Source organism: Homalodisca vitripennis, chromosome 2, assembly GCF_021130785.1.
Source record: "Homalodisca vitripennis isolate AUS2020 chromosome 2, UT_GWSS_2.1, whole genome shotgun sequence".
Lineage (NCBI taxonomy): Eukaryota > Metazoa > Arthropoda > Insecta > Hemiptera > Cicadellidae > Homalodisca > Homalodisca vitripennis.
This window is the reverse complement of record NC_060208.1, coordinates 233142564-233169693: the sequence shown is the minus strand read 5'-3', so window position 1 is coordinate 233169693 and position 27130 is coordinate 233142564. Positions and strand designations below refer to the sequence as shown.

At 31.4% G+C, this 27130-nt stretch overlaps 2 protein-coding genes across 4 annotated transcripts in view; one reads left to right on the top strand and one right to left on the bottom strand.

The window, feature by feature from the left end:
* LOC124355494 (unconventional myosin-Ie-like) overlaps window positions 1–10922 on the top strand; it is a 211471-nt gene extending 200549 nt beyond the window's left edge. Inside the window, exons 22-24 of the mRNA XM_046806651.1 lie at window positions 1920–1980; window positions 9304–9428; window positions 10815–10922. Of these exons, the coding sequence (XP_046662607.1) occupies window positions 1920–1980; window positions 9304–9428; window positions 10815–10891 (263 nt within the window). The 3' untranslated portion in view covers window positions 10892–10922. The remainder of the gene's footprint in view (window positions 1–1919; window positions 1981–9303; window positions 9429–10814) is intronic.
* LOC124355495 overlaps window positions 1–26745 on the bottom strand; it is a 41313-nt gene extending 14568 nt beyond the window's left edge. For all 3 annotated transcript variants that reach the window (XR_006921768.1, XR_006921769.1, XM_046806652.1), the window contains exon 1: window positions 26401–26745. Coding sequence is in view for 1 of the 3 variants with exons in the window: in XM_046806652.1 (XP_046662608.1) it covers window positions 26401–26436 (36 nt within the window). In the remaining 2 variants the exon portion in view is untranslated. The remainder of the gene's footprint in view (window positions 1–26400) is intronic.
* Window positions 26746–27130: the final 385 nt, after the last annotated feature.

The following is a 27130-nucleotide window of genomic DNA, read 5'->3' as shown; positions in this document are numbered from 1 at the left end:
GATAAGTTAAAAATCTCTAAGGTTAAAACTGTGTTTAAGAAAGGGAACACCACAGATCCTAATAACTACAGCCCTTGGCTATTCTGCCGAGTTTTTCTAAAATATATGAAAGAGCAATGTATAATGAGATTGATGGAGTTTCTTGAAACCAATGAGTTGTTTGACAGCGAACAGCATGGGTTCAGGCCAGGTAAATCGGTCACAACTGCTGGCATTGACTTTTATTGAGTCAATTACAGATGCAGTTGATAGAGGTGACTATGCTGCGGGAATATTTATGGATCTGTGCAAGGCTTTTGATAGTGTTTCACATAACAACCTAATAAGCACCCTTAGGGACTTGGGTATTATTGGAATGCCACTAAATTGGCTACAATCCTACCTTAAAGATAGAAAACAATATGTCGAAACATCATTTAAAAATAAACTTAATCAATTGATATGCATTAATTCCAAGTTAAAAAATATATTACATGGTGTGCCTCAAGGATCTATTCTTGGGCCAATCTTGTTCTTATGCTACCTTAACGGCTTGCCGCAGACTGTAAAAAATTCGGGAACTAAAATGTGCTTGTATGCTGATGATTCTAATCTCATTATATCAAACAAATCTTTGCAGGTAATTGAAGATCAAGCACAAAGTGATTTGATCTTAGTCAGAAACTATTTCTCCAACATAAATTTGTTACTTAATCTTTAAAAGACAAATTTTGTCTTATTCAGTACTCGCCAAAATAAATGTGTAGATAGTCCAAAGATCGAAATTGGACAAGTAAAACTTAATCAATTAGACAGTACTAAATTTTTAGGAATGGTTTTAGACAAAAACTTAACTTGGAATGAGCATACACATGCAGTTCTAAATAAATTAAATTCTGGGTTGTATGCTTTAAGGAGCATATCAAAATTCTGTAGGTTGGATGTTTTAAAATTGGTTTATTTTGCCCATATACACTCCCATATATCTTTTGGTATTGTGTTGTATGGTGCAACAAGTGATCAAAATTTGCAAAGTATTATTCACATTCAGAAACAAGCCATTCGTATAATGATTAATCTGGAGGATCGTGAATTGGCAAAGCAACATTTTCAAACTCTAGGTATTCTTACTGTGTATGGCTTGTACATATTAGACACTGTGGTGGCTGTTAGGAAAGCTAGGGATAGACTTCCTGTATTGGGATCATCACATGGCTACTTGACTAGAAATCGAAACCAGTTGGCAGTACCAAAATTAAAATTAGAATTTAAGAGGAAAAACCCATTAGTTGCTGGAGTAAAGTTTTACAATAGTATCCCCGAAAATATCAAAAGCATTCCTAATGTCAAATTGTTCAGATCAAAATTAAAAGAATATCTTGTTGACAAAACATTATACTCATTTAATGAGTTTTTTTTGAGAGTAGTGGTGGAATAAAACTATAGATTATTGGTTAAATATTAATTATACTTTTTGTTTTATAAACATACTGTTTTAGCAAATTAACTTATGTATTTAGTTCTTAAATCTAATTTCATACTATTGACACCGTTTATATTTGTATATTTATTCTTGTAATGTAATGTGCAAATGGTAAATAAAGATTGTTTTGAATTTGAATTTGAATGGGCGGACTACATATCAGACTGACAATGTGTGCAGAACCAAAGATGCCATCTTACTGACACTACATTAAAAAAATAATTGTTTTTAAGGTATAACATTAATTTACACTTGTGTATTTAATTCATTTTTTTATTAGACAATATTTTTTATGTATTACGTTATTAATTTTTTTAATTATTCAAACTTTTTTGCATTACTGGTCTTAAAGTATTTTATTTTTTGGTGCAACTGTGCACTTTTTATAGCATTACTAGTTAAGAACTCCCATGTGAAATAATTGTGGTTTTTTTCATAAAGCCTTGATGTTTTACAGTCCTTGCTGCTGCGGCCAATAAACAGATCCTTCTCAATGTGTCCTTGAGGCCAGCAAACAAGTGAGTACAATGTCATCAGCCATACAAATTCTGTGTTCTTCTTCAATGATTTATTCCTTAGTCAAGTATACTGTACAATACATTTTGGGTATTTGATTTGTTATTATTCATTGCTACATCCCCTGAGCTCTGGAAAACATATCATGTTACATTATTTACATGTAGTTTGTTTAGCTTAACCCTTTTAACCTGGAAGAAAAACTTTTGTCTCTTGAAACTGCTATGCTCATTTTTTGAAAGTGCTGTAAAACTGTCACATGCAAACTGCTTTATCTTATAATATAAAAAATGAAACTGTTCGTGTGTAACAGCATCACTCACAAACGGCTGGACGGATTCGCCTAATTTTTTTTAAAATTTGTTCGTCTTGATCTGTAGAAGGTTATAGGATACTTTTTATCCCTTTCCCGATTCAGGATTCCGCCCCACTGGTTACAGAAATACCCGTAAGAAATGCATTGCAGCAAACATATGTTATTAAGTGAAAGAGTCTTTTCAAATTTTTAATCAGCTGTTCTTTGTAAACATATATAATGCGACAAAAAAATATATTTATATATAAATTTCTTTACACTTGAATCCGGTAAATGTTTAAAAGGGCGGAAGTCAAATTTTTTTGACATATTCGTTTTATGACGGAATAATGTTGTGATTATATTGAGCCCGCACCAATTCGTGTTAAAAGGGCATCTGAAATAAATTTACTATAGTAACCATGGCAACATGAATTCTTTGTTTTTTGTTAAAAGGGCTGAAGTCCGGACTTCCGCCTTTTTAACAAAGATTGGTTGACTAGCAGCTGAGTGGACGAACAACATAACCTCAATTTGCTGCTATAGTTTCTGAATCAGTGGGTGTACCGTTTTGGCTATTACATAACTCATTAAAATATCAGTAGTATTAATTATAACTTAATGTTAATTTGATGGCGGGAAGTAGTGGTAGTGACGAGGATGTCAATGTAGGAAAGAAGAGAAAGCAAAATCCTCAGAACTACAAAAGAAATCAAATTAAAAAGTGCAAGGTTATCTGGCCAAGCCTATGAAAGTTTTAGTGGCAAGAAAGTAGAAGAAAAAAGGTTGGAAACCCTTGTAGGTAAGTAATGATATTAATTATTATTTACTGTATTCAATTGGCTAATAAGAACAGAATTAAGTTAGGCTAGGCTACTAACAATATTATATTGTATATAATTTGGAGGGTGGTTTATAAAGTTTAGGCCTAGGCATATTACTAAGCAGTGAAATCTAACCCCTCCATTGATTCAAGGTTTAAGTGACCAGTATTCCTGTTTTATATGGTTCTAACGTTAGCCTCTTGTGATATAAAAAAAAATTAAATTAAGGCCATTACTTTCTAGTAAAAAACCTGTTAAACTGTAAAAGCTTAACCTAGTAAATAGGCTGTTTATTAACAGAATCTACTCTAATGTAATGTGGGTTGATCTGAAAAGTTAATTTTGTTAGTTTTTATTTTCACACACATTTAGCTAATAATTTGGTTTTAAAAACAGTTAATTTTGGTGGTTGTTTTTTATGTTGCAGATGTTCAGCAAAATGTTTTGAGCGCATTGGGCCAGAAAACATCCAGGATACTTTTAACCGATTTACTCTGCCTACAAGACAAAAGATGAACAGGACCTTTTTTTTACATGGTCTGATTGATGTTGGAGACGTTGTAACCAGAAGACCTGGATCACGCGACATCAAAGGGAAGGAGCGCGAAGAAAATGCAAACATTCGCCCTAAAAAAAAGGCAGGTGGCAACAGCAACACCTTCCGTTACCATATTCTTGTTGGAGACAGGAGAGTAAAGGTATGCGTAGCAGCCTTTATTTCATTATTTGCCATTTCAGAAAAGAGAGTAAGACGAATAAGGCAGCTAAAGACCAGTAGTAAGCCAGTTAGGGACCTTAGAGGGGCACATACCAGTAATACTTTGGCTCCAGAAGTTTATCAAGAAATTGACAAGCACATAAGATCATACCCAACTAAGATAACCCATTATTCTGGGAAAGTGAAACAGTTTCTTAGTGAGAAACTGAATGTAAAACTAATGCACCAAATATTTTGGAAGAACACCCTGAAGTAAAGGTTTCGTACCAAGCATACTGGAACTATTTCAATACCAATTTTAACTTAAGTTTTGGCCAGCCTCAGGTTGACACTTGCTGTACGTGTGAGGAGTTGAGCATTAAAATAAAGTCACCCCCATTTAAATGACGTTGCCAAGCGAGTAGCTGTGGCTGAAAAAATTGTACATAAAAGGAGAGCAAACAAGTTCTACAACCGCATTGAACAAGATGTTACTGATGCAAAGAATAAAATGAACAGTAATGTATTATCATTGGCAATTGACTACATGCAAAAACATTTCATTACCCCCAAATACCGGTTCAAGAACTGTTTTATGCGACAACTTACCGTAAGTTTGTTCTGCGTCCATGATGTTAAGAAGAATGTTGCCACCATCTACCTGTACCATGAAGGAGAAGCACGAAAATCACCTAATGAAACGTGTTCATTCATTTTACACTACCTCTCCTCTGTGCCTGAAAGTGACTATGATGAGCTGAATCTGTATGCAGACAACTGCGGAGGACAAAACAAGAACCATTGTTTTTGCAAACTGTTTCTAGCACTCACCGACTTAAAACGATTTAAAAAAATAAATCAGTTCTTTCCTATTAGGGGCCATAGTTTCCTCCCATGTGATAGGGACTTCTCCATCATCAAACGGGAGCTAAAGAAACATGACAGAATCTATAGTGTTCATGAAATCACTGAGATAATCATCAAAAGCAGCAAAAGCCAGAAGTTCATAGTGTTGAAGTAGACAGCTCTAAAATGGTTTACAATGTTAAAGATTGGTGGCCAACCTTTTACAAACGTAACATTGCATCAGAAGAAACCAAAAGGAAGCGCAAAGAAGAAAGAATCTTTTTCGGAATAAGTAAGTTCCACCACTTTGAGTACAACTCCGATCAACAAGGCGTCTGTAGAGCAAGACAGGAAATCGATGGAATCCTTACTCATACATTCAAAATGAGTATGATCACATGTGGCAACAATGAGCTGCATCTTCCAGACCAAATAGCTTATCCAACAGGGAAGGTCTCTATTAAAAGTGCAAAACTAAATGACTTGAGGAGGTGTTTACAATACATTCCCAACGGAACACGCTCAGTTTTATAAAGAAATTCTCAAATGGCCTCAAGACAACATTCCTGGTGTAGTCGAAATAGTTGATGAGACAGACTAAGTATCTCTTGGATGTAAATATGTATAATATATTAATAAACTTGTTATTTTAATAATTTTTCTTTATTTCCCCCCGTCTAATCAATGCAAGGAGCAATAAAACTGAGGTTGGTTTTGAGATAAATGTTAAAAGGGCGGAAGTCTACCAGTTTTAAGTGCTTTTATCCATCACATAACATTTTATAATTCTTTTTATACATTAATTATGTGTTTCTACATACATGTATGACTAAAATAAAATACCACATGTATTATTAAATATGAATATATTAGAACCTACACAGTTTTTTTTTTATTTCCCGAAAGTTTACTCAAACTGACTTCCGCCCTTTTAACATTTACCGATTCACTTATAGTTTTTAAAGCATAGAGTAAGCTTAAGAGAAACGACAAATTTTGTTTAAACTGTTTCTGCAATCATAATATATAAAAATGAATGTTTGTGTGTTTGTCCTTTATAGACTCAGAAACTATTGGAACCGATCACTATGAAAAATTTGTATTTTTCTATGTAGAAGGTTTATACGCAATGCCCATTGATGTAACTAACCACCAGGCTGTACTGCAAGATATAAAAGTTATCAAAGCGCCTGCACATTATAAACTGCAATTACAACACAGTAGTTACGTATATTAAAATATCCAAACACTATTTGAAGGCAAAGAAATATACGGGCAAAGCTTAAGAGACGCGTGCGAAGCCGCGGGAAACAGCTAGTATCTTTACATTTTACACGAATAACTCGAGGTTAACATTCATTCAGTATCTATCAGAAGATGAGTGTAACAGAAGAGTCGAACTCCGAGAAATATAAATGAGTCGTTTGATTACGTGTATACAGGCACTAATCTTAACAAATGTTACATTCTCAGACAACCAAAACTGCAGTTAATAACTAACTCAATGCATCATTGCAGCACTTCGTAAAATATCTCCTGATATGTCATGAAACGTTGTCACTGGTTTTGCCACAGGGTGGGAAACTTTCAAGAGATACTAGGGGTAGCATTTTTATAATGTTATCTGCTAACTATGAATAATAGTATATAACTATCTATTTACGAATGATAGGTACGTATGTTTTTCATTGGTAGAATTGATACGTGATTGTATAATTGGTGTTTACCGTTAGTAGTAAAATAAATAATAGATGACAATACTTTGCGTAACTCAAAATTAACTGTCACCTTTCTCAATGTTGCAATTTTAGTTAGGAAAATATTGAGGCCTGGTTCGCTGCTTCGTTTCTTCAAATTGATACCTTGAATTTGTGGTTCTCGACCTATGCTATCATTTACGATTGATTTTTATTTTATCACTACTTCTTGTGGGTCATCCTCCTAATGTGACAGAACATTTTGTTGCTTAATAAGTGTTGATGTTTATGAATAGTATTGATATAAAGAGGATTATTAATTTGTTACGATCATTCCGGTTAAAGGGGCGCGATTCTTGGGCCCATAGCCCACATTCAAACCGCAACCCTGACTTTGGAATCTTATCCCGAGATATTGTTGACGTTTGAGACATTATAATGTGTTCTAGAACAGTGTTCATATGTAGGCCTACTCATATATTAATGTGTATATAAATACTGGTGCCTCGTTTTTGTATGTTTTTGTATAAAAAATTATTTTTCCTATTTGTACTCAGGGTATTGTAATGTTTCTGGTACCAAAATCTGCAGAATTAAGTTCTATAACTAAATAGAAAACTGTAAAGTTTATCAAAGCAATGTAATAATTTGCTATCATGTGTTTTTTGTGGTTGTAATTTTGTTAATGTTAAAAATAACTTTAAAGCCCTAAAACTACAAGAAATAATAAAAACTTTTACATGGTAACCCTAATATTCCATTTCTGCATTGAATCAGCTATAACATATCAAAATTTCATATCCTCAGGGGAAGAAATAATAATTGTATAATAAAACAAAACAATACTGTTATGTGCCAATTTTCAGAAAAATAAAAATAAATACAAATCATTCACCAATGGCATAAAATGAGATCCATTCATTAAGCATATGAAGTTTGTTTCACAAAATGTTACTAACACAGAGTCACAAAATCTATTTACTATACAAATTTTTGCTATCACGGTTTTATATATTAACAATAACGGTTGGCGTATAAAAAAGTTTGGTAGACCTAATTGCAAGTATATTTGGGCAAACACATTGGATGGCAGCCCTCTTGGAAAATATAACAGACAGTTCTTTTTCTATTACTCCTGTCACATTAGATCCCTTATTTTAACAAATCAAACAACTTTTCATATTGTTACCAAGTAATTTGATCAATGAAGAAGAACGTCCTGCCTTAGGCCTACCCAGTACACCACCATCACCTTAGTATTTTGAATAAAAAGAGTCAAATACTTTTAAATAGATGATTTATTCTAATTGTTACATTTCCAATAAACCACAAAATGCTATAAACACAATTAAGTGTATATTCCTTGAGCCCAACATACTTTATTTCAAAACATGGAATCGGCGTACATAAAATTGTCCGCCCGTACGTTCGGCGAGTAACTCGGTGGACTACGTACATTAAATTGTTCGCCTGTACACCTCACGTAGTTTTCGGTGGACGGGTTAAAAGGGTTAACATTGTGAGAAATACTTTTTTTATAGAAAATAAAAAGGCCTTCAGCCGTGAACCTCCAAACCCCCGAGCCTGCTTAAACTCTGCAAAGGAAGTGTCACAATCTGGCCACTTGTTAATTATTATCAATATTAATACATTGTCAATAATACACCAATCCTAATGTATAACATTGCTAAACATATATAATCCTTTTTATAGTCACACAATCCTGGAAATACAGTGATAATATTGAGTGTGGTAATAAAAACAGTTTCTAAGAAACACATCATTTAATAAACAAAATTAAAGATTTTGTTTTAAATAATACCAAACAATGACATTTTTATGTTGTGAATCTGTATACAAGTGTGCCTGTAATATTGAAACCCTGATGTATTTAATTGCCTGAATTCCTCAGACATCCTACCTGAATCTGGTGAGAAATCACTGATTTTAATGACTGAAGTATTAAAACAAATATTTTATTACTCTTAATGAATTTTATCAAAAAAGATAATTATGGCTATGCGTTCGTCCTTTCCAGAATTCCATCTCAACCATATTGAAACCAAGTACATAATTTCCTATGCTGGGTGAATATCGTATTTTACTATGTTAAGTAGACAATACAACAACAATAATAATAATATGTTTATTACAGATTATCAAGGTTGTCGATGAGGAATTTATTGATGCAGTAATAACATTTCTCAATTAATAAAATTTGTAACATTTTTTACACCATGTTCATCAAGAATAACGTCCACACTTAATAATGTTCATTGCACAGCGAACAAGTTATTCATTATGTTGAAGAAACAAACAGTATAAGTCTTGTTTCTTTGTGGTGGCTAGTCACAATATATCATAGAAGAACTATATGAAATGAAGAAATAGTTTAAATAAAGGAATATAATTTAAATTCTTGACTGAACTAGCAAAGTCTATCACTTGAGGGGCTGGGAAAATGTTATGTTATTTTTGTCTGCCTGTATTTCTGTCTGTATATTAATTACGAACTAATACATAGACTTGAAATTTCGCATGAACCTTTATTTCTATACAGAAAACATTGAGTTCAGCGATGGTGCATGTCACTCCATTGGATTTGGCTGAGCATTATGAACAAAGTCTCGATAGCCTGGAGTAAGATATGGATCAGTATGCCCCTGCCTGCACCATGATATTGTTTGTTTTAAGAAGCCTTTTGTTGTTTATTAATTGAGTGCTTTGTGTCATTGTATTATTACGTTTCGCATTAATGCATCTGAGGAAGCGTACTGATGACTCAACAACTTTTACTTGACGAACAAGCTGATGATGATAATGAGGCAAATTGAAACATGTCCTGAATCAACCCATTCTTACTGAGCTGAAGGAGGCACATAACTAATCACACTAGTTGTGTACATAATGATTAATCTTCAAGCAAAGATATCATCTAAGCACACATTGTACTGTTGCTGTTGCAGACCAAAGCCGGAGCTACCAGACAAGCCTCAGCTGCCGAGATGTCGTGCGCTCTACGATTACAGTGCTCAGGACCTGGACGAAATCTCGTTCAAGGAGGGAGACATTATTGACCTTATCAAAGAACGTGAGTTTGTGTAATTTTATATGTGATAGTGATATGGAAAGTTTAAGTCTTCATGTTTATTAATCCATGGTTCAGTGTTTCTGCATGAAATATTTGGATAATCTTATGGTACATTCACCACAACTTAAACGAATGGTGACATGATGCAGTAGAAATACGATAATATTACTGACATTATTATACTGCATAGTTTACTCTTGAGTGAAGTTAAAAATAAAACAATAGAACTTTTTTATTTGGGAGGTAGTTATAAAACATAGTCTATTTTATAGCTCAACAATACACAAGTTGTATGTTAGATTTCCAGTTTGGAACTGCCACTATTTTAATTTAATATTAGCCAACAAAGTCGTATGCTGGTATTTTAATTACAACTTGTTACCAAAACATGATTTTGGAGTAAATAAATTATTTCCTTCCACAATGACCTTACTGATTGTTTTAGTCATATATACTTAATTCATTTGCATGTAATACAATATTAAAAAAAATGATGTTAATTATAATCATCTTTGATACTTTATAACATTGTTGTGTATTACTGTGAACTGTTAATTAATAGAAATTACCATTTATAAAACAACTCAATTTATCCATTTTTCTAATTTTTGTTGCTTTCTTTCTTATAGGGATTCCCCATTATTAATGTCTAAATATATTAAAAGAACTCTGATAGTAAGTTTAACATGTACTCTACTATAAATAAATGTTCTTTTTTTAACAACTTCAGTTATTATTAGGTGTCAGTTCCCATCTTCAGAACATAATATTTCATAACCTATCATGCACTTATATTTCGTTTTAGTTGGTCAAATTTCAGTTCATTTCTGTTGTTTATCTTTGATTCATTGTTATTGGTCTCTTAAATAACTCTTGACTGTTATTTTAAGAATATAGCAATTTGCTTTGGTATATTTAAAATTTTATTTTTTAATTTTTTTCTTTAAAACTGAGACAGAGTTGATTGTAAGTTATGGACATGGACATCATTTTCCATTCTGTAATGTTATTAGTTTGTATTTAGAGAATGCTTCTACTAGATACTGTCAAGTACAGTAAGTAGAACAATTCTGACAGTAATCAATTAAAGCACTGCCTTTTCTCTTGCATGACTGGAAATATAAGAGTAATTTTAACTATAAATTTCTATATGTAAAATGAAAACCATTTTAGGAGTACCATAACCATAATCAGATATGTACGTAATTGCCACTGTCATATGTAACCTATTGTCATTTAAGCACTCAATATGCTGCCATGTATAAGTACAAATTAAAAACAAATAAACATAAAGAATGTGAATATTGTATCGGTTTTAGTTGTGGTATAGATAAAGATTATTCATCTATGCCTTTCACTAAGTCATTTTCAATCTGATGATTTCAGATGAAGGAGGATGGTGGACTGGACGCCTGCGAGGGAAGGAAGGACTGTTGCCTGCCAACTATGTACAAAAGCTTTAACCGTAACAAAAGTGATTTAGTCCTAACATGACAGTTATTATTGTTCATCTAAGCTTAGTCGTTTCAACAAATTGTGATACAAATAATCTAGCTAGTGCAGTAATTAATTAGGAGGCTTCAATCCACACAAGGAACTGTACAGCTTGGTGCAAGGACTTTCATGAACAGTTCAGTATTTAATATTTTAGAGATTAATGCCTACTAGGCTTTTATTAACCGTAAATTCAATATAAAACCTTAACATATGTCTGTGGTAAAGTGAGAGTAGCAGGTAGTCAGGATGTTATCCTGTGAGTATCACGTCACAGTCTATCCTGTAAGTATCACGTCACAATCTATCCTGTGAGTATCACGTCACAGTCTATCCTGTGAGTATCACGTCACAGTCTATCCTGTGAGTATCACGTCACAGTCTATCCTGTGAGTATCACGTCACAGTCTATCCTGTGAGTATCACGTCACAGTCTATCCTGTGAGTATCACGTCACAGTCTATCCTGTGAGTATCACGTCACAGTCTATCCTGTGAGTATCACGTCACAGTCTATCCTGTGAGTATCACGTCACAGTCTATCCTGTGAGTATCACGTCACAGTCTGTGTGTTAGGAGTTTTCGTGACATGAATTAGAAAATTAATTTTTTTGTTAATGAATCATTTTTTCAGTATTTTGTAAATGAGCTATTTACTATGTTTACGTACAACACGTTTAAATTCACCATTGCGGAAATTTAGTTTGGCCACAGAGTGTTTGTATACATAAAGATGAACGGAAAGATTTTATGTTTTTGAAATGTTAGTGTAATACAATGCTCTTTTTTATACCCATGAGTAATTAAACTTTTTAATTATCAATAATATTTTATTTCAGTTACATGTACTGCAATCGACAAATGCCAAAGATACTTTTAGCTGAAAATTAAATTAATGATTGTAAGTCACTGATGTTTATTAAAGGGCAGTGTTCAGTTATTTAAACAATTTGAAATATTAATGTTAAAATTTAAACTTTATTGTACTGAAAAAAATGTGTAAACAACTAAACAATAACAACATGGTACAAATTTTATAAATAGATATAGGTTCAGAAAGTGATCTCTATATGGTTATTAAAACTTGAAAAATAATATACAAATCTGGTGTATAGAAATTAAAGAAATGATTGATTGTTTTTTTACACAATTTGTATACACACTAAGACATAGAAATTACAAAAGCATTTGGATACAAAACAAATCCATAGAGAAAATTTCAATTGCTCCATCTATTTATTATTGGAGGAGTGGTTGATGACATACATTTTTTTGGTGAACATTGGTTTGTCCATTTGGAAAATAGTGGAACGTTGCAACAGCATTGATGATCATAAAAGTGCAATGTTAGAAGTTCAAAATGGCCTCCACATTTTCAGCCATCTGTTTTTTGCAAGTGATAAAAATATGATCCGTCCTCAGGATATGCATACTATTTTTACTGCCACAAAGTGTTAAATAAAATTAAATAAAAATTGTATAGATAGTTTTCTCATAAGGCAGTGTTACAATACATTAATAATAAAGAGGTTTTAAGAATATTTTAAAAGTGCATTTATAAAAGATCAAGATAATTCCTCAACAAGAAGTAAATTGGTACATAAAATTAAAATTACTTCTTCTGTATAACTAGAAATATTTATTTTTAGAAAACTACCAAATAATGGTGATACAGTAGAACCCCTCATATCCGGCCTCGGTTTTACCGCACCTCGGTTTATCCGGCCACTTCCCGGAAGCCAATATCGAAATTTATTTACCACGGCAAATTTATTTGCAGACGCGCAGTTGCACGCACTAGTCTCCCACGACTCTTGCGTTATTTTGGTGTATCTATTTGTTTACATTTTCCTGTGTTGTCCTCAGTTGAGCTAATAGGTTTAACCTGTAAACAGTTCGTTGATTATTTCCAGTGCGGTTAGTACAGTACAGTACAATTGTTTTGTTTCGTCAAGTGCTGTGAACTGTAGGTTGGTTTATCCGGCTGAATCGTTATCCGGCCAAGGGCTCGGTCCCGTGGTGGCCGGATATGAGGGGTTCTACTGTACTGGCAATTTAACTATTCCTGCAGTCCAACCAATAACAAAGTTACATTTTTTTTAAACATTTCGGGCTGGTGTTAAATATTTAATTTTGGAATCTTCCCTTTCCATTAAAAAAATATTGCATCATCCTTGTATAACATATTTTTTTACTGAAAGCATGTGGACCTCACTTTCTGGGCTAACTTGTAAAGTATTTACGATACTATATTTTGTAAAATGATACATTTGGAATGAATGAAAAATGTTACAACAGTACAAATTTTGCTCTTCTAGTATTTTTTTCAATTTACTGTCACGTTTGAAAGTAGTTTTCATATTACAGTGCCTGAACAGTAAATTTAAATGAGTATTATTAATTAAATGGGAATCTGAACTAATTTTTATTTCATAAAGGATATTTGTTTAGGTCAAGAAATATATAAAGTACCAAGACATTTGGCTAAGGAGTCAAATTATGTTGAAATTGTTACTAGTTCTGTATGGCATACACAGTTTTTATGATTCAGTATTTGTATATGTACTGTTCTCATATAACAGTAATATACTGTTAGTACTAGGGTTGTATGAATATTCAAAATGTGGATTAAAATAAAAATAACAGTTTAAATAATAATTTGAAACTTGTACAGTATAGCCAAATTATATAGAACACATTACCCACACACACGTTTTAAAGATAAACATCAAACCAAAATTATATAAACTGTTTTTATTTGAAAGCTACATTCTGTCTTTCTTTCTAGTTTTTATTTATACAACCATTACCATTATTCTGGATTAAGACAGAAAAGTACCTATTAAAATAATTTAATCATAGAGTAAACACTAATTTAATGATACTAATAATAACAATTTGTTTTATTATACTGGCATATTAACTCCTACTGTGAATTGTCTGTTTTATCTATTCTCTACGCTCCTTTCTTACATTCATCAACCAAGTTATGTTCTTGTTATCTACATAACAAAGGAGTATCTGAATGATATTATAATGAAGTAAAAGAAGTATACAAAATTAATTAAAAGATTTTTAATGTTGTTTGTCCCATGAAGGAATTAATTAAAAGTTTTGATATTTAAAATAATTGAAGGTAAGGTACATTTCCGTAATATTGTCACTAATTAGGCTTTTTCAGCTAGGCATGACTCTAGTAAGTATTAAGTAAAAGTCTGCTTAAAGATGCAAACACTCGTGTGGATTGAGGTAAATTAACAAACATGCAGAAGTTAAGAATTGAAAGTATAAGTACATTTCTTGTTGCCAGAAATTGAGTCTTATTCATTTTAAAATGTTGCTAGTTAAAAAAAGTTACATGCTTACATATGCAAGAGTAAGTACACAAGTTTTTTTATTTTAAGTAATTGGTGTAATCAACTTAGCACATATCATTACTAAAAATCATGGTTTGATATGACATGGTTGATATCAGCCGTACACAAATATATAAATGTAATAAACTGTCATGGCAATAAAAATTGTACAGTTCAACCAAACTATTAAGTTGTAAAGCCTGTTTTCATTTCTTTTCTCTGGGCTGAAAAAGTAAATTCCTGAAAACACGTTAAACAAATACTGACTACAAAATGGAAAATCTGTTCCATGCAAGTAACAGAAAACAATTGGTTTTCATGAGGCTCATCTCAAAATAATCCAAAAGTCAACAAAAATATATATCATCTTAGTGAAATTCTCATGATAAATGCATCCTAAAACCTAACTTATAAACAGTATAACTGTTCAAAGTTTTGTATAAACTGCTGAAATTTATGGAAGTCTTGTTCTTATTGCGTGTGTTATAGGTATGAATACTGTGATTATATGTTAAAATATCCACATTATTTAAAACGTACACAACTAAATCATATCAAATCAAAATCTTTATTGTCTTTAGGTACATAGCAATCGACATGGTCATCATTTTGTGTTACAAACCATAACTTGTCATAGTAATGTTTATGCTGCTTAAGTAGGGCTAGGCACATGTAAATTGGTAATCTAAACATTATTTTTACTATTTAAAACTTATTTTGCTACAAGAAATTTTGAAACAAAAACAACATTGATAAATATAAATATAAAATCTTAAGTTAAGTAAATAAACTACTATACGTCAAATAGATAAACTTTATGTATTTAACAGATTTACAAAACATTTATTAATGAATTTGGAATGTTTAAAAATGTATCAATTATATATATATATATATATATATATATATATATATATATATATATATAAATTTATTATTGTTTGTTGAAATTAAATTTCATAAAAACCATAGTTGAATATTTTTTTAAACAATAACATATGGAGCTCTTTTATTTAAATAAAAAGAATTTTATTGTTTGTAACAAAAGATTGTTGCAGTATTTTCTAACAAAATTTACCCAAATGGCTTGTATTGTATTTAATTATTGATATTAAAGAGGTTATCATGTTGTATTTAAAGGCTGATCATCAAATTTTATATTTCTTTATTCATACAACCCTAGTATTTACATAATCTGTAAACATGTAAGAAAGTGCTTATAATTTATGTACCACACCAACCCTATGTGGTTGTGGAAATTGCAACGGTTTAAATAAAACTGATTGCTTATTAAATAAATTTATAGAAGAAAAGTACTTTTGTTAAATGTTATTATTAAGTTGTTGTATGATAAAACATGTTTTATTTTATTAATACCTTTTATTATCTTATATTATTTTACCTAAATATTGGGAGTTACTATTGATATGTTCTCAAGTCTATTACTTGTTTGAATTGTTTTTAATTTCGAAGATTTTTAATTTTTTTAAGTTGACCATTTGTGATTGTGTTTTTAATTATAAGAAAGTTATTGAAAGATTTGTGAATAATGATTGCTTAGTATTATTGTTAAACTAATTATAATATTAAAATAATATTTTTGCTATTGAGGAATATATATTAAATGGTTTATTTATAATTGTTTATTATAGTTGACTCTTACTAAAAGGTGACTAGTTTTAAGTTTTGGTTATGTGGTACTGAACATAATATAAGTTTTTGAATTAGAGGTTGTGTATTAGTTGAACAAACAAAATTTTATAGATAATTGTGAGACAACATTAAATTTTTCTTTCATTACATGGTGCATATTGTGCTAATTATAAAACTTTAAAATTAAACACTATAGATATTGATGTTTATTATTGTGTTTAAAATTGTTTAGTTTAAATGGTGAACAAGAAATATAGTATTATTTTACATTGTTTGACTTATATGGGTTGATGTAAATAAACTCCACTCTTTACAGGGTAATTTTATCAAAGTGTACATTTTTTTAGGATAGAGGTTGTGGAAAGGAACATTTTTTGCTGATACTTTTGGTATCACCAATGAATTATATTGAGAACATAATGCTACTCAAGCAGGAAGGTAACTTATAATTGCTATACATAATTTTTTCATAATATTTGTATGTTTTCACTGGACAGTCCAATTTCGGCCCAGTCCATTTCCAATCTCTTTAATACTGTTCTCTTGTTTTCTGTTTCTGTTGTTTTGTCTGGTTTTTCTGTTATCTTTCTCTGAACATCTGATTACGTCTTTTCTTATGCTCTGAATTATGTTTATTGGTGTTTTAATAAATACACACTTTTTCTCTGTATCTATGCTGATGGATTGGGAGAACGGCCACGTACACAGGCCTGCAAGATTAATTGATTTCACTCTGCTTGACCTCTTCCTTGGGTGCTACAAAGATCCAGTGTACGAGACACCAGTAGACAAAGTAGAAATACTCGTAGCCCATATTGTTACTGCAGATTCCATATGTTTGTAAATGCCAGACAATCAACGTATGAATAGTTTGGCTCTGTATCAATGCAAACGGAAGGAATTTTCTGCACTCATAGCACCTTAATTTTATTATGATGTGTTTGTAAATGAACAAAACATTAAATTTTGGAGTTTAGATCTGCACTTTCTACCCAAATCTCTGAGTGGACACAAAAAATTGCAGGTCACATGCTTATAATAGATTTTCAGTTTACTAGAAAACAAAACATTGGTGACCCAAAATTTACTGGTGGAAAATTTTCACATTTACCATCTTAATTAGCCATGTAAAAATGTGCACTTTTATCAGATTAATCCTGTATAATATGATGAAGAACAAGTGGAATTTCTGTAAGGCATTATTTGTAATATGCAAGCTATTTTGGAAGTATTGTAAGAAAACAAAACCATCCAGTTTAGGCATAATTTAGGTCTAATTAAATTTAAATAAACCATTGAACATTTAAAAAACTTTTGTTTAGAAGTTGTGATATTTTAAGAACTGACTGTAGTGGCGGCCATTTTAATTTTAACCCCATAGAAACAGTATTTAAGCTTCAAATATTTTTATGACTATTTCAGTCTTAGGATCACGGAAAATATCTTATTTTTTAGATATAATTAAAATGCATTTTTCAGGTTTTTCCTATATTTTTATTGGTCATTCAGGAATAATCTAAAACTTTTATGCACTTCATCGCTTGAATATTCAATTTTTTACATTTTATAAGCACTAAAAAGAATTTTTATGGGGTAAAATTTAAGGCCATTTCGCTGGAAAACCAAGCAGTTTTATCATATGATATTTGACTTAAAATGGTATTTGTTATGTTAATCTGAAACGTAATGAGTTGTGTAACGTCCTCCAAGTATATTTACTTATCGTAAATTCTATCTTGAAGTATGAGGTCAAGGTAAGTTTTGAAAGGTGGTAGTTAATAGATTAGTGGAAATGGTAAACAGTAGCGTTAACACTTCTCAATCAAGTTTGACACTTGTTGTGAAAAGTGTGAGCATAAGAATATGATAGTGAATGTTAGTTTACGATGATTATTCTGTAGTGTTTGTGGTTTATATTCCCTTGCGTATTTTGTGTGTGAAATCATTAGTTACAGAAATAATATTTACAAATCTCCATATTAATACGTACTAATTTATTGTTAATACTATTTTTGTATTTTTATACATACTTTTATGGTACTAAAATTATGTTAATCTACTCACAAGTATTCAGATAAAAAATTGCTTGAACTATCGGATTGTGAGATCATAACAGTCTGGCATTATGAACATAATGAGCTTTATGAACCACTTGTTGACTTGTTTGTTTGAAGTTTTTTTTTACGCTCCGTCAAATAATGTATCACTGGAACAGCTTAGGGCTGCAGTGTAATAAGCAACCACCAACAATCTAATCATGATTATCGAATCATCAATATTCATGACCATCTAAAAATACTGAAAACAAAATGTCGGACCAAATTTTCTCAATATATATTTTAAATAACAATATAGTTTTGCTGGTTTTAAATCTTAAAAATTAATATATTAATGAAAAATAAAAATAAAAACTATAATTATAAATTTTTACAAACAAAACAATGTAACATTTACTTTCCTTTTACTATTTTCAAGAATAAACGTTTCTTGACACCTTGTGAAACAAAACAAATGTACATCGTCATTCTACTTGTCATGAAAAACTGAATTACATTTTAGGCTTTTAAAATTGTATTATAGTGAAGCTATACTTTTATATGTAAAAGAAATGTATTTGTTCTAAATTATATAAAATAACTAAACTTTATTTAAATAATGTTTGAGCAGTGTAGTACTTACAATTACTTTAGCGAATCTACATCATTAGGTACTGATGCTGTTAAAACTACATTAGTGAATTAAAAAGTCATAGTTTGTTTGATTCCAACTAAAATAGTACACGATTTTCAATATATTAATAATACCAAATTTATAATGTCCAAAAAAAAGTTATCTCAAGTGCTTTTTTTTGACACATTGTGTTTGTTCTGACTTTTCATGTAGCAAAACACAATTTAATTTCCACCTTTAATTCTAGTTTCCATCTCCTCACTACAAACTGTACACTTTGTAGCCAATGGCGCAGTGTAGTGGGTACGGCGGTTATCGCAAGATAACCAGATCAAGCAACGTCGAGCGTGGCCGCTGCTTGGATGGGTGACCGCTGAGCGATCCTGTCCTTGCAAGCGGCCCGCCTGCCCGGCCATTGGTGGTGGTTCGGAAGTCACCTTTAAGCCGTTGGTCCCCAGGTTAAGTGTTAGAGAGGGCTTCTTAGCCCTAACTTCGCCTGGTAAAATAAGACATTCTTTACTTTACTTTTTACTTTACTTTGAATTTAAAGGAGCAAGGTCATTATCTTTTAACGATTTAAAACATTGTTCAATGTTTAAAAATACATTTTGAGACAATAACTGCATGTATATTGCAACTGTTTCTTGCCGGTGTCACTAGCCTACTCTTTACATAAATGACATAAAAACAGCAGGCAATGATTAATTATGAAAATGTATAGGTCAATGTATTAAATAGTATCAATATTTATAATCGATAATCACGATTCGATTGTGTTGGTGGCCACTTATTATACTGCAGCCCAGCTTAGATCATGTAGTCAAGGCTGTTGCCTGAGTGAGAACAGATTTGGACTTTAGTTCACCCCAATTGGAGTTAACTAGAGCAAACTTTCTAACAAAAAATGCCCTAAAAATTTACAAAAGTTCTCAAGCAAAATTAAATAGTTTTATACCTCAAAGATATCGTCATTGTTATTATAAAGTACGATTATTTATGTTATTGAGTAACGTCCTATTCATAACTCTAAATCATTATTTTAAAATAATTTTTAAATTACAAGATATGTTTTACTCTGTTAAAAATTGTTTGCCAGAAGTAAAGTTCCGGGGCTTAAGAGTAGTAGAATAGTTCAGATCAGGTGCAGTTTTTGAGTAATTTGTACAAAGGTACAGGAACCATAATGTTTTTTTATTGACGATTGTTGTATTCAACTACGAGGTGTGCCAGTATACATTCTTCATGTGTGACAGCAAAACTAATTTAAAGCAGAGACTAAAGGAGGTATAAAGAACTGTGGATAGAGTTTTATATCTGAAATTTTAGTATAAATTACTATACAAATTTTAATAATATTTGAATTAGTATACATTTAAATTTATTAGATGAATAGCCACATTTTGCTATTTTATTTAACCTTTCATTGACTTCAGTTGGTTCATTACGTGCAATGCTATTATATCACGATTTCTCATATTGTCACAACCAGTTGATTTTATTGTATTTTATTTTAAATACCAAAGAGGTTAACACATTGGAGTCTGGCTCGCTATTTGCTGTTTTAATAGCCTGGTCTGCACAATTATTGGGTTTTCAGATTTTTTCTTTAGAAAACTGTTAAATATTATGTATATGATATTAATATTTTCTTGAAAGTTCTATCTTTCCTCTTTAAATTTTGATATGTAAAACTTTTATTCCTATAAAATGTAATAAATTTAAAAAAAAAATTTCAAAACTTACATTTTTTGAAGAAAAATAAAAACTCCCGCATGTCTTGTATTACTTGAAAATTAACTTTTGAATAAATAATATAAGTAATTTCAATTTTTTTAAAGGCATTTACTATATACATATTTACAAATAATTATTTTATTTGCCAAAAAAATTCCAAATGCTAAAAAAATTTATTGTTGTCGTAGACAGACTGACGACGCGCCAGGCCACGTCAGTCGATAAAACAAAAGCCTCAAGCGGGTATGACGTAGTAGCGCCTAGCGGAATTTTTCTGAACCAACCAACAAAGCTGGATTTTTAATGCAGCAGACGGCACTCGAATATCACTCGGGGCAACTCCGTATATCAATCGGCCAAAGCTGTGCTCGAGTCACGCTCGAGCGCCGGCCGGTGATTAAACAACAAGCGTAGACTCGAATGTGTTAAATAATCACAGATCTATACTGTATTGTACTTAAGGGTAAAATATTGTTGGCTGAGCGAGGGGAAGCTAGTACTTCAGGCTAATCTCATAATTTCTTGCTTGCATATTTTTGTGTTAATGTATGCAGGTATAATCTTGTGGTTTATTCACACATTATCTCAAGAACGGTTCAAAATACAGCAGAGAGATTTACAGTGGAGTCCCACTAATCCGAACACGTGTAATCCGAACGTCGGTTAATCCGAACAGGTCCAGGAGGAATTATTTATAACGATAATGAACAGTTATAGGAACTAATTACTTAAAAAATGAAAATGGGTGCATCATTTCGTACATAAACAAAGAAAACTTTAATTAAATAGACATACAGTATTTTATTAAGACAAATTGTGTACGGTACAGTACATAAATAATGAAGTTAAATACAGTACCAAATTGAAACTTATAGGTTAAGTATGAGTTAAATTACTGTATTAAGAAGGGAAATCAAACAAACATTGGACTTACAGTACTGATATTATTATTGAGTACAATATTAATTGTTAAAAAGACATAAATTCAGTTATTGTCTTCTGTCGCATTAAAGAGAGTCTATTGGATGACGCGTAGTTTCGTACAACTATTGAACGCGTGGACCCGTACAATATCCAGTACGCTCACATTGCTTAACAATAGAACTCTCACACTAAATACGGTAAATGTGTTTTAGTATTCGCAAACACGTTTATTTGTCAAGAAATACAATGCAACAGTCAGAAAACATATTTTAATAAACAATGTTGATAATTCTATAACAAAATAGACCCATTCTCAAGTTTAAAACCGTATTTTTCTGTAATTCTGGCTAATCCGAACAATCACATAATCCGAATAGGGCTCGGTCCCAATTAGGTCAGATTAACGGGACTCTACTGTAGTACCAACGGTGCTCTATTGAATAGTTGGCCACAGCCAGGCATTCATATTATTCACTCACCCCATATACCAGAAGTTGATTGCAAGGGGTGGAAGTAGACATTTTAACAAAGTAGGCATCTTGGATATACATATATTCTTGATCGAGGCAACAAAACAAACTCCAACTATGGCACCAGAACATTATTCATTTGAAACCAGAAATGTTGCTACATTAAAATCCGGAATAATTGGTGAAATTTAACAGTTGCGGTAGCTTTATGAAACCTGTTATCGACACTAAACATACTCATAGTATGTAACATATGTTGATCTCAACTTGTGCTGTGTGCTCAACTCCAAACTGGTGTATTAGCATAACGCTTACCAATTGTTAGTTGTAACAAAGAGGAAACATCCTTATAGATAATGGGATTCAGTTGACAAATCTTTGGAAGGGAACTCGGGTACATTTATAAAAATGATTGTATAAAGATGGGGTTATTATTAACTATTTGATATTCAGGATTTAAATAATGCAAACTTATTTCAATATGATTTTCAGGTATAGATTGTGATGACCATTAACTAAAACGTACCAACCTTACTATAACACTCTTTGTTTAATCAGTCCATGGCTAGGGGTAGATGAAAATTGTTTTATTTAGTCAGTCTTGGCTAGGGGTGGATTAGAGTGGTTTTGTGAAGTCCTAATTCGATTGGGCAAGAATAATATTTTAGCTTCAGAAATTCTGAAATAAAAACTGATCAGAATTTGTTTCTTTTTTTAAATTCTATTTAATACAACTTTTTAAAGACTAGTGCTTTTTAATTCTTAAGATTGTGTTGCCAGTGTCATGACAGTTTTCCAGTTCATACAGTTAAATTGTTGAAATATTTTGGGCTCAGTAAGTGTTGATGTGGTGAACCGGAAAAACTATTTTTTTTATTATTATTTTATTTTTTATTTAATTTTTCCTTTATTGAACATCATGGAGAAACACTATAAAAAATGTTTATTTTTGAATATTAATACAAATTTATGGGTAATAATGAATCTCATTTGTTATGAAATGATAAAAAAATACAGCAGCACAAATGGTGCAGTTCAACTAAAAACACAAAAAAATGAGCACTCTTTTTATAATTACAATATCAATCAGACTATTCAGGAAATAAAAAACGGGAACACTTAAAATTAACATTTTTGATCGACTTTTGTAATAAAATTATAACGAATAATAGTAGAGTAGGCTTCCCTGCATATACTGTCTTGTCTAATTATAATAAATTAATTTAGTTGGTTAATTTATTGACAAAATTCTAACACCACACCACCGAGAGTGAGCTTTCAACTTCAAATAAACATTTTTTCAAGAACAGTTATGCATTAAAAAAAAGTTGGTTTGTTGTAGACCAAATATTTATTTTATTTAAAACATTTTATTATCAGTGCAAGAAAGCTGCACGAGGTTAAATGATCACAGGGTCTGTACTGTCTTTTAAATTCCATCTGCATGATATGATTACCAAAACAATTAAGTAGCACTTGGATAAGATTAAGACTAAAAATAAGATCAAGTTCAGTCAAGTGTTGCCACTAGGATTATAGATCACGTCAGCTGTGATGAAAGCTTTCAGTTACATAAATATCAGTTCTCCCTTTATACCATTTTCTATACTGCAGGATTTATTTTCTGTCCCATCTCTTAGAGAAGACATCTTCCTTTGTATATTCAGCCGTAATCTTATGCCTATCTCTCAAAAGTGCATCACTGATTGCTAATAATAGGTTACTGTAAATTTTATTGTTGAATAATAAAATAACACTTTTGATTGATTCCTGTAATAAAATTGTTATTGGTAATGTACAAAGTCAGCCTGTCACATGTCCCTGTACTAGCCGTATAAAAAACATTATCCTGTCAGTTCCCTAGTTCACAACTCCTCTGCTCATCTTTGTATCATAACCAAGGCCACTACAACATAACAGTCCACTACTTGTTAGTCATCTCCAGTCTAATTTTGTAGAGCGAGATAAGGAGAGTGGATTTTCCTGCTTATACTGTCTTCTCTAATTATATAGGTTTGATAAATTTATATAGGTTGATTACGAGTTATTGGCAAATTACTAGCACCTCTCCACCAAGGGAAAGCTTTCAACTTCAAATGAAGCGTTCTCCAAAAGCAGTTTTGCATTACAAAATATAAGGGAACCAAGTTTGTAATTTTCAGTTCATTTGAAAAATTATTGTGTCAAAGTTGGATGTTTTCCTCTCAAAATGTATAGCAACATCAAAAATATCCTGGAAGGAATGGGACAGGATTCTCAGACATGGTTTTAACTGGCCACAATCTACTTTGCTCTTAAAATAAGTTAAGATACAAAGTTGACTTATATAACGAAAAACTCAATTTCTCAGGATCTTTAGTTCTGAAAAAAGGTGGTTGGGGACAAATGTAAGTGGAAGGAAATGTATGATTTTACTATTAAGAAAAAAAACCCCTGGGGGTCTTACAAGAGTTTATAGTAGATGCAGAAACACCCTTTATTGATGTATATACTTTAAATTTACAAATAAATGAATCCCTTAAATAGTGTTCAGATGAACCAGGTTTAGTTTTACTGTACAGTAGTATGAAAGTGATGTATTTTTGTGCTGAAAAACATGATTCGTTTTCTGTAAATTGAGAACTTATTGGTAAGAAAATATGATTATACTTTATTGAAAAATGTGTATTTTTTGCCTTGCCTTGTTGAGCTTTAATACTAAGCTAATTACAGAAACATGATTATTGCTGTTACAACTAGTTACCGTAGTAATGTTTGTAGAGGTTATTCCTATATTGTTATGTATTTTAATTTATAATATTTTATAATGTTGGTTTTAACTGCCTTAAATATTTAATAAACTGGTTTTGTATTGAAATTCTTGTTACGTCATTGTTCTTAGAACTTCCCTCTACATTTCTCAGAAATTTAAGGTAGAATGGTACCCTCTACATTTCTCAGAAATTTAAGGTAGAATGGTATTGTTGAATTCTTTATGGGTGTTAGTAGCAAATTCATTTTCGTTGTGATTACTTCATTAAAATTCGAGGGATGGTATCGTGGAAATATGCTTAGTTAGTTTTATGCAATTTTAGTTAAAAAATTTTTTTTTAGAAGTGAATGAATTATATAATTCTTTACCTAGAAATATATTATCATTCTCATTTGACAATTCTTTTATAGACAAATTTCAGATATTTCGTTTTGTCTTTTAAAATGCTAATTTTGAATCGCTTTCCTAAAGTAGTCTGATTTAATATGTGCTCTAAGAGTTGCCTTCAACTATAAAACCATGAAAGGAAAAGCATAAAAGATCCTGAAAAATTTTAAATCCATTATACAACTACATGAATGTAGGCAAATTTCCTGAAAATATTGTTGGACAATTAAAGCTGATATTTAAATTTTCTTTCTCTCTCCAAGCCAGTCTAAACCCAATGACTGAATTTATGGTATTTGATCCTTAACTAAGTCTAGATAGTCCTGTCCACTAAGGATACAATGATCAGAAAGAAAAGCCATTGTTAGTGGCTTAAGGAACATTCAACTTTTTATATTGGCTGGAAAATGGTTGTAAATACTAATATAAGCACAGAAAGGAAAATTTGCAATGAAAGTAGGTTTGTTTAGTGGACAGTGAATTATTAGAGAGTTTCAGATGAAATGAGAATGTTTATGATTTCCTCTGTAAACTCAGTCCAAGTTGCATTTAATAAAAAGCTTACACTAAACTATAAACATTGATGGAGTAGTAACATTTTAAGTAATTAAGGAATTTGCTTATAAGGCTCTCTAAAGCTAGCTCCAGCCATTATTCTTACCATTCATTTCTGCATAAGGAAGACTTGAAAGAATCACAGGAATTTCTTGACAACATAAATCCATAGGAAAATTAAGGAAATAAAATATGCTAAGTACACTTGTCTAAGAACATGATGATAATCGACTTATACTTAATGCAAGTTTAAGATTGGATAAAAAGCTTTGCTCAATTTGGGTGCATAAAGCCAATATTAGGATATAATCAATTACCAAGCCTAAGAAATTGGTACAAGTAACAGAATAAAAACCAGATGGGAGAAATTATGTTAGCTAAGTAATTTTGCAATGTTTTAGAAGGAAGTTGAAGTTTTAAACTTCACTCCTGGACAAAATTATCACATACCTCCTGATTTCTTACAATTTCAATAGTAAACCATTGTTAATTCAAAGCCTATGTATCAAAAGTTAAATATGATTAAGGAGGTTTAAAATATAGAGTATAGGAAAAAATTAATGTTGTATCATCATCGTATAGGATATATCATCAAACCAGGAATGCCACAGACTTTGCTCTGCCGATTCACCAGAGTAGTCGCTTTCAATCAAAGCCTTCATATGCTGGAGCCAAGTTTTTCAACATCCTTCCTGACACAATCAAGAGAGCTGACCCAATTATCTTAAAGAAAAAAATCTTCAAGCTTAGTTGCTCCAACGACCGTTCTACACCATAAGTGAATTTCTGGACTGGAAATTTTACTATGTAAAGCAAGTTCTGGACTGAAATTACTATTAAAAATGTATTGTATTAATAAGTGACACCGTTTTCAATCTTGAAGATTGTAAAATAAAGATATTCTCTCTCTCTCTATCTATCGAGTAAGAAAGATTAAAATACAAATCTAAAACCAAATTAATAATCATTAAAGCGCACCTTAGTACAATGATAATTGAAGGCCAGTTTTGTCATTATCTTGTGTTGCCTCCTCTTTGCCTCTTCCAATTCCTTTAACAAGATGTTGGAGGCGTTGTTGTTCCATTTTTTTTGCTACGGCAACTTCTAGCTTAGCGATGCTGCTAGGTGTTAGCTGTTTAGGTGCGAATACGCCTTTTGTGCTCGTCCCAAATGTTCTCTAGTGAATTAAGGCTGGGACTTCTGGCTGGTTATTCCATTGTACTATTCCGATCGTATGAAGGTTTGTTCATTACGATCTGAGCTCTGTGTGGACACACATTTTCATTCACAAAGATGAAATCAAACCAAAAAAAGGGATTTATAGCATCAATATGAGGTGGTGAGAGCCAAAGTGATATAAATCCATTTTTTCTAAATTTCACTTAACAGCTGTTTTCAACTCCAAAACATGTTTTCTGTTTAGTGTAAAAGTGGGATAAATTCTCGTTCATGATTTCTCCTAAAGACAGCAGCACTGTTTGTTTACACTTACAAAACCTAGTTTTAGTTAGAAACAAAAGTGGTATAACTCAGACTTATCCCACTCTGACTGTAACTTTTGGGCGGTTATATGGCAAATCCCATCAGCTTTAATGTCTTTTCTATCTTGATAAAAGTTTGAAAGATATTCTGGTAATGGAAGATACAAGTGAAGAAAAATATGATAGTGATAAGGATAAAGAATATCAACCAAACTACAGTGATAGCA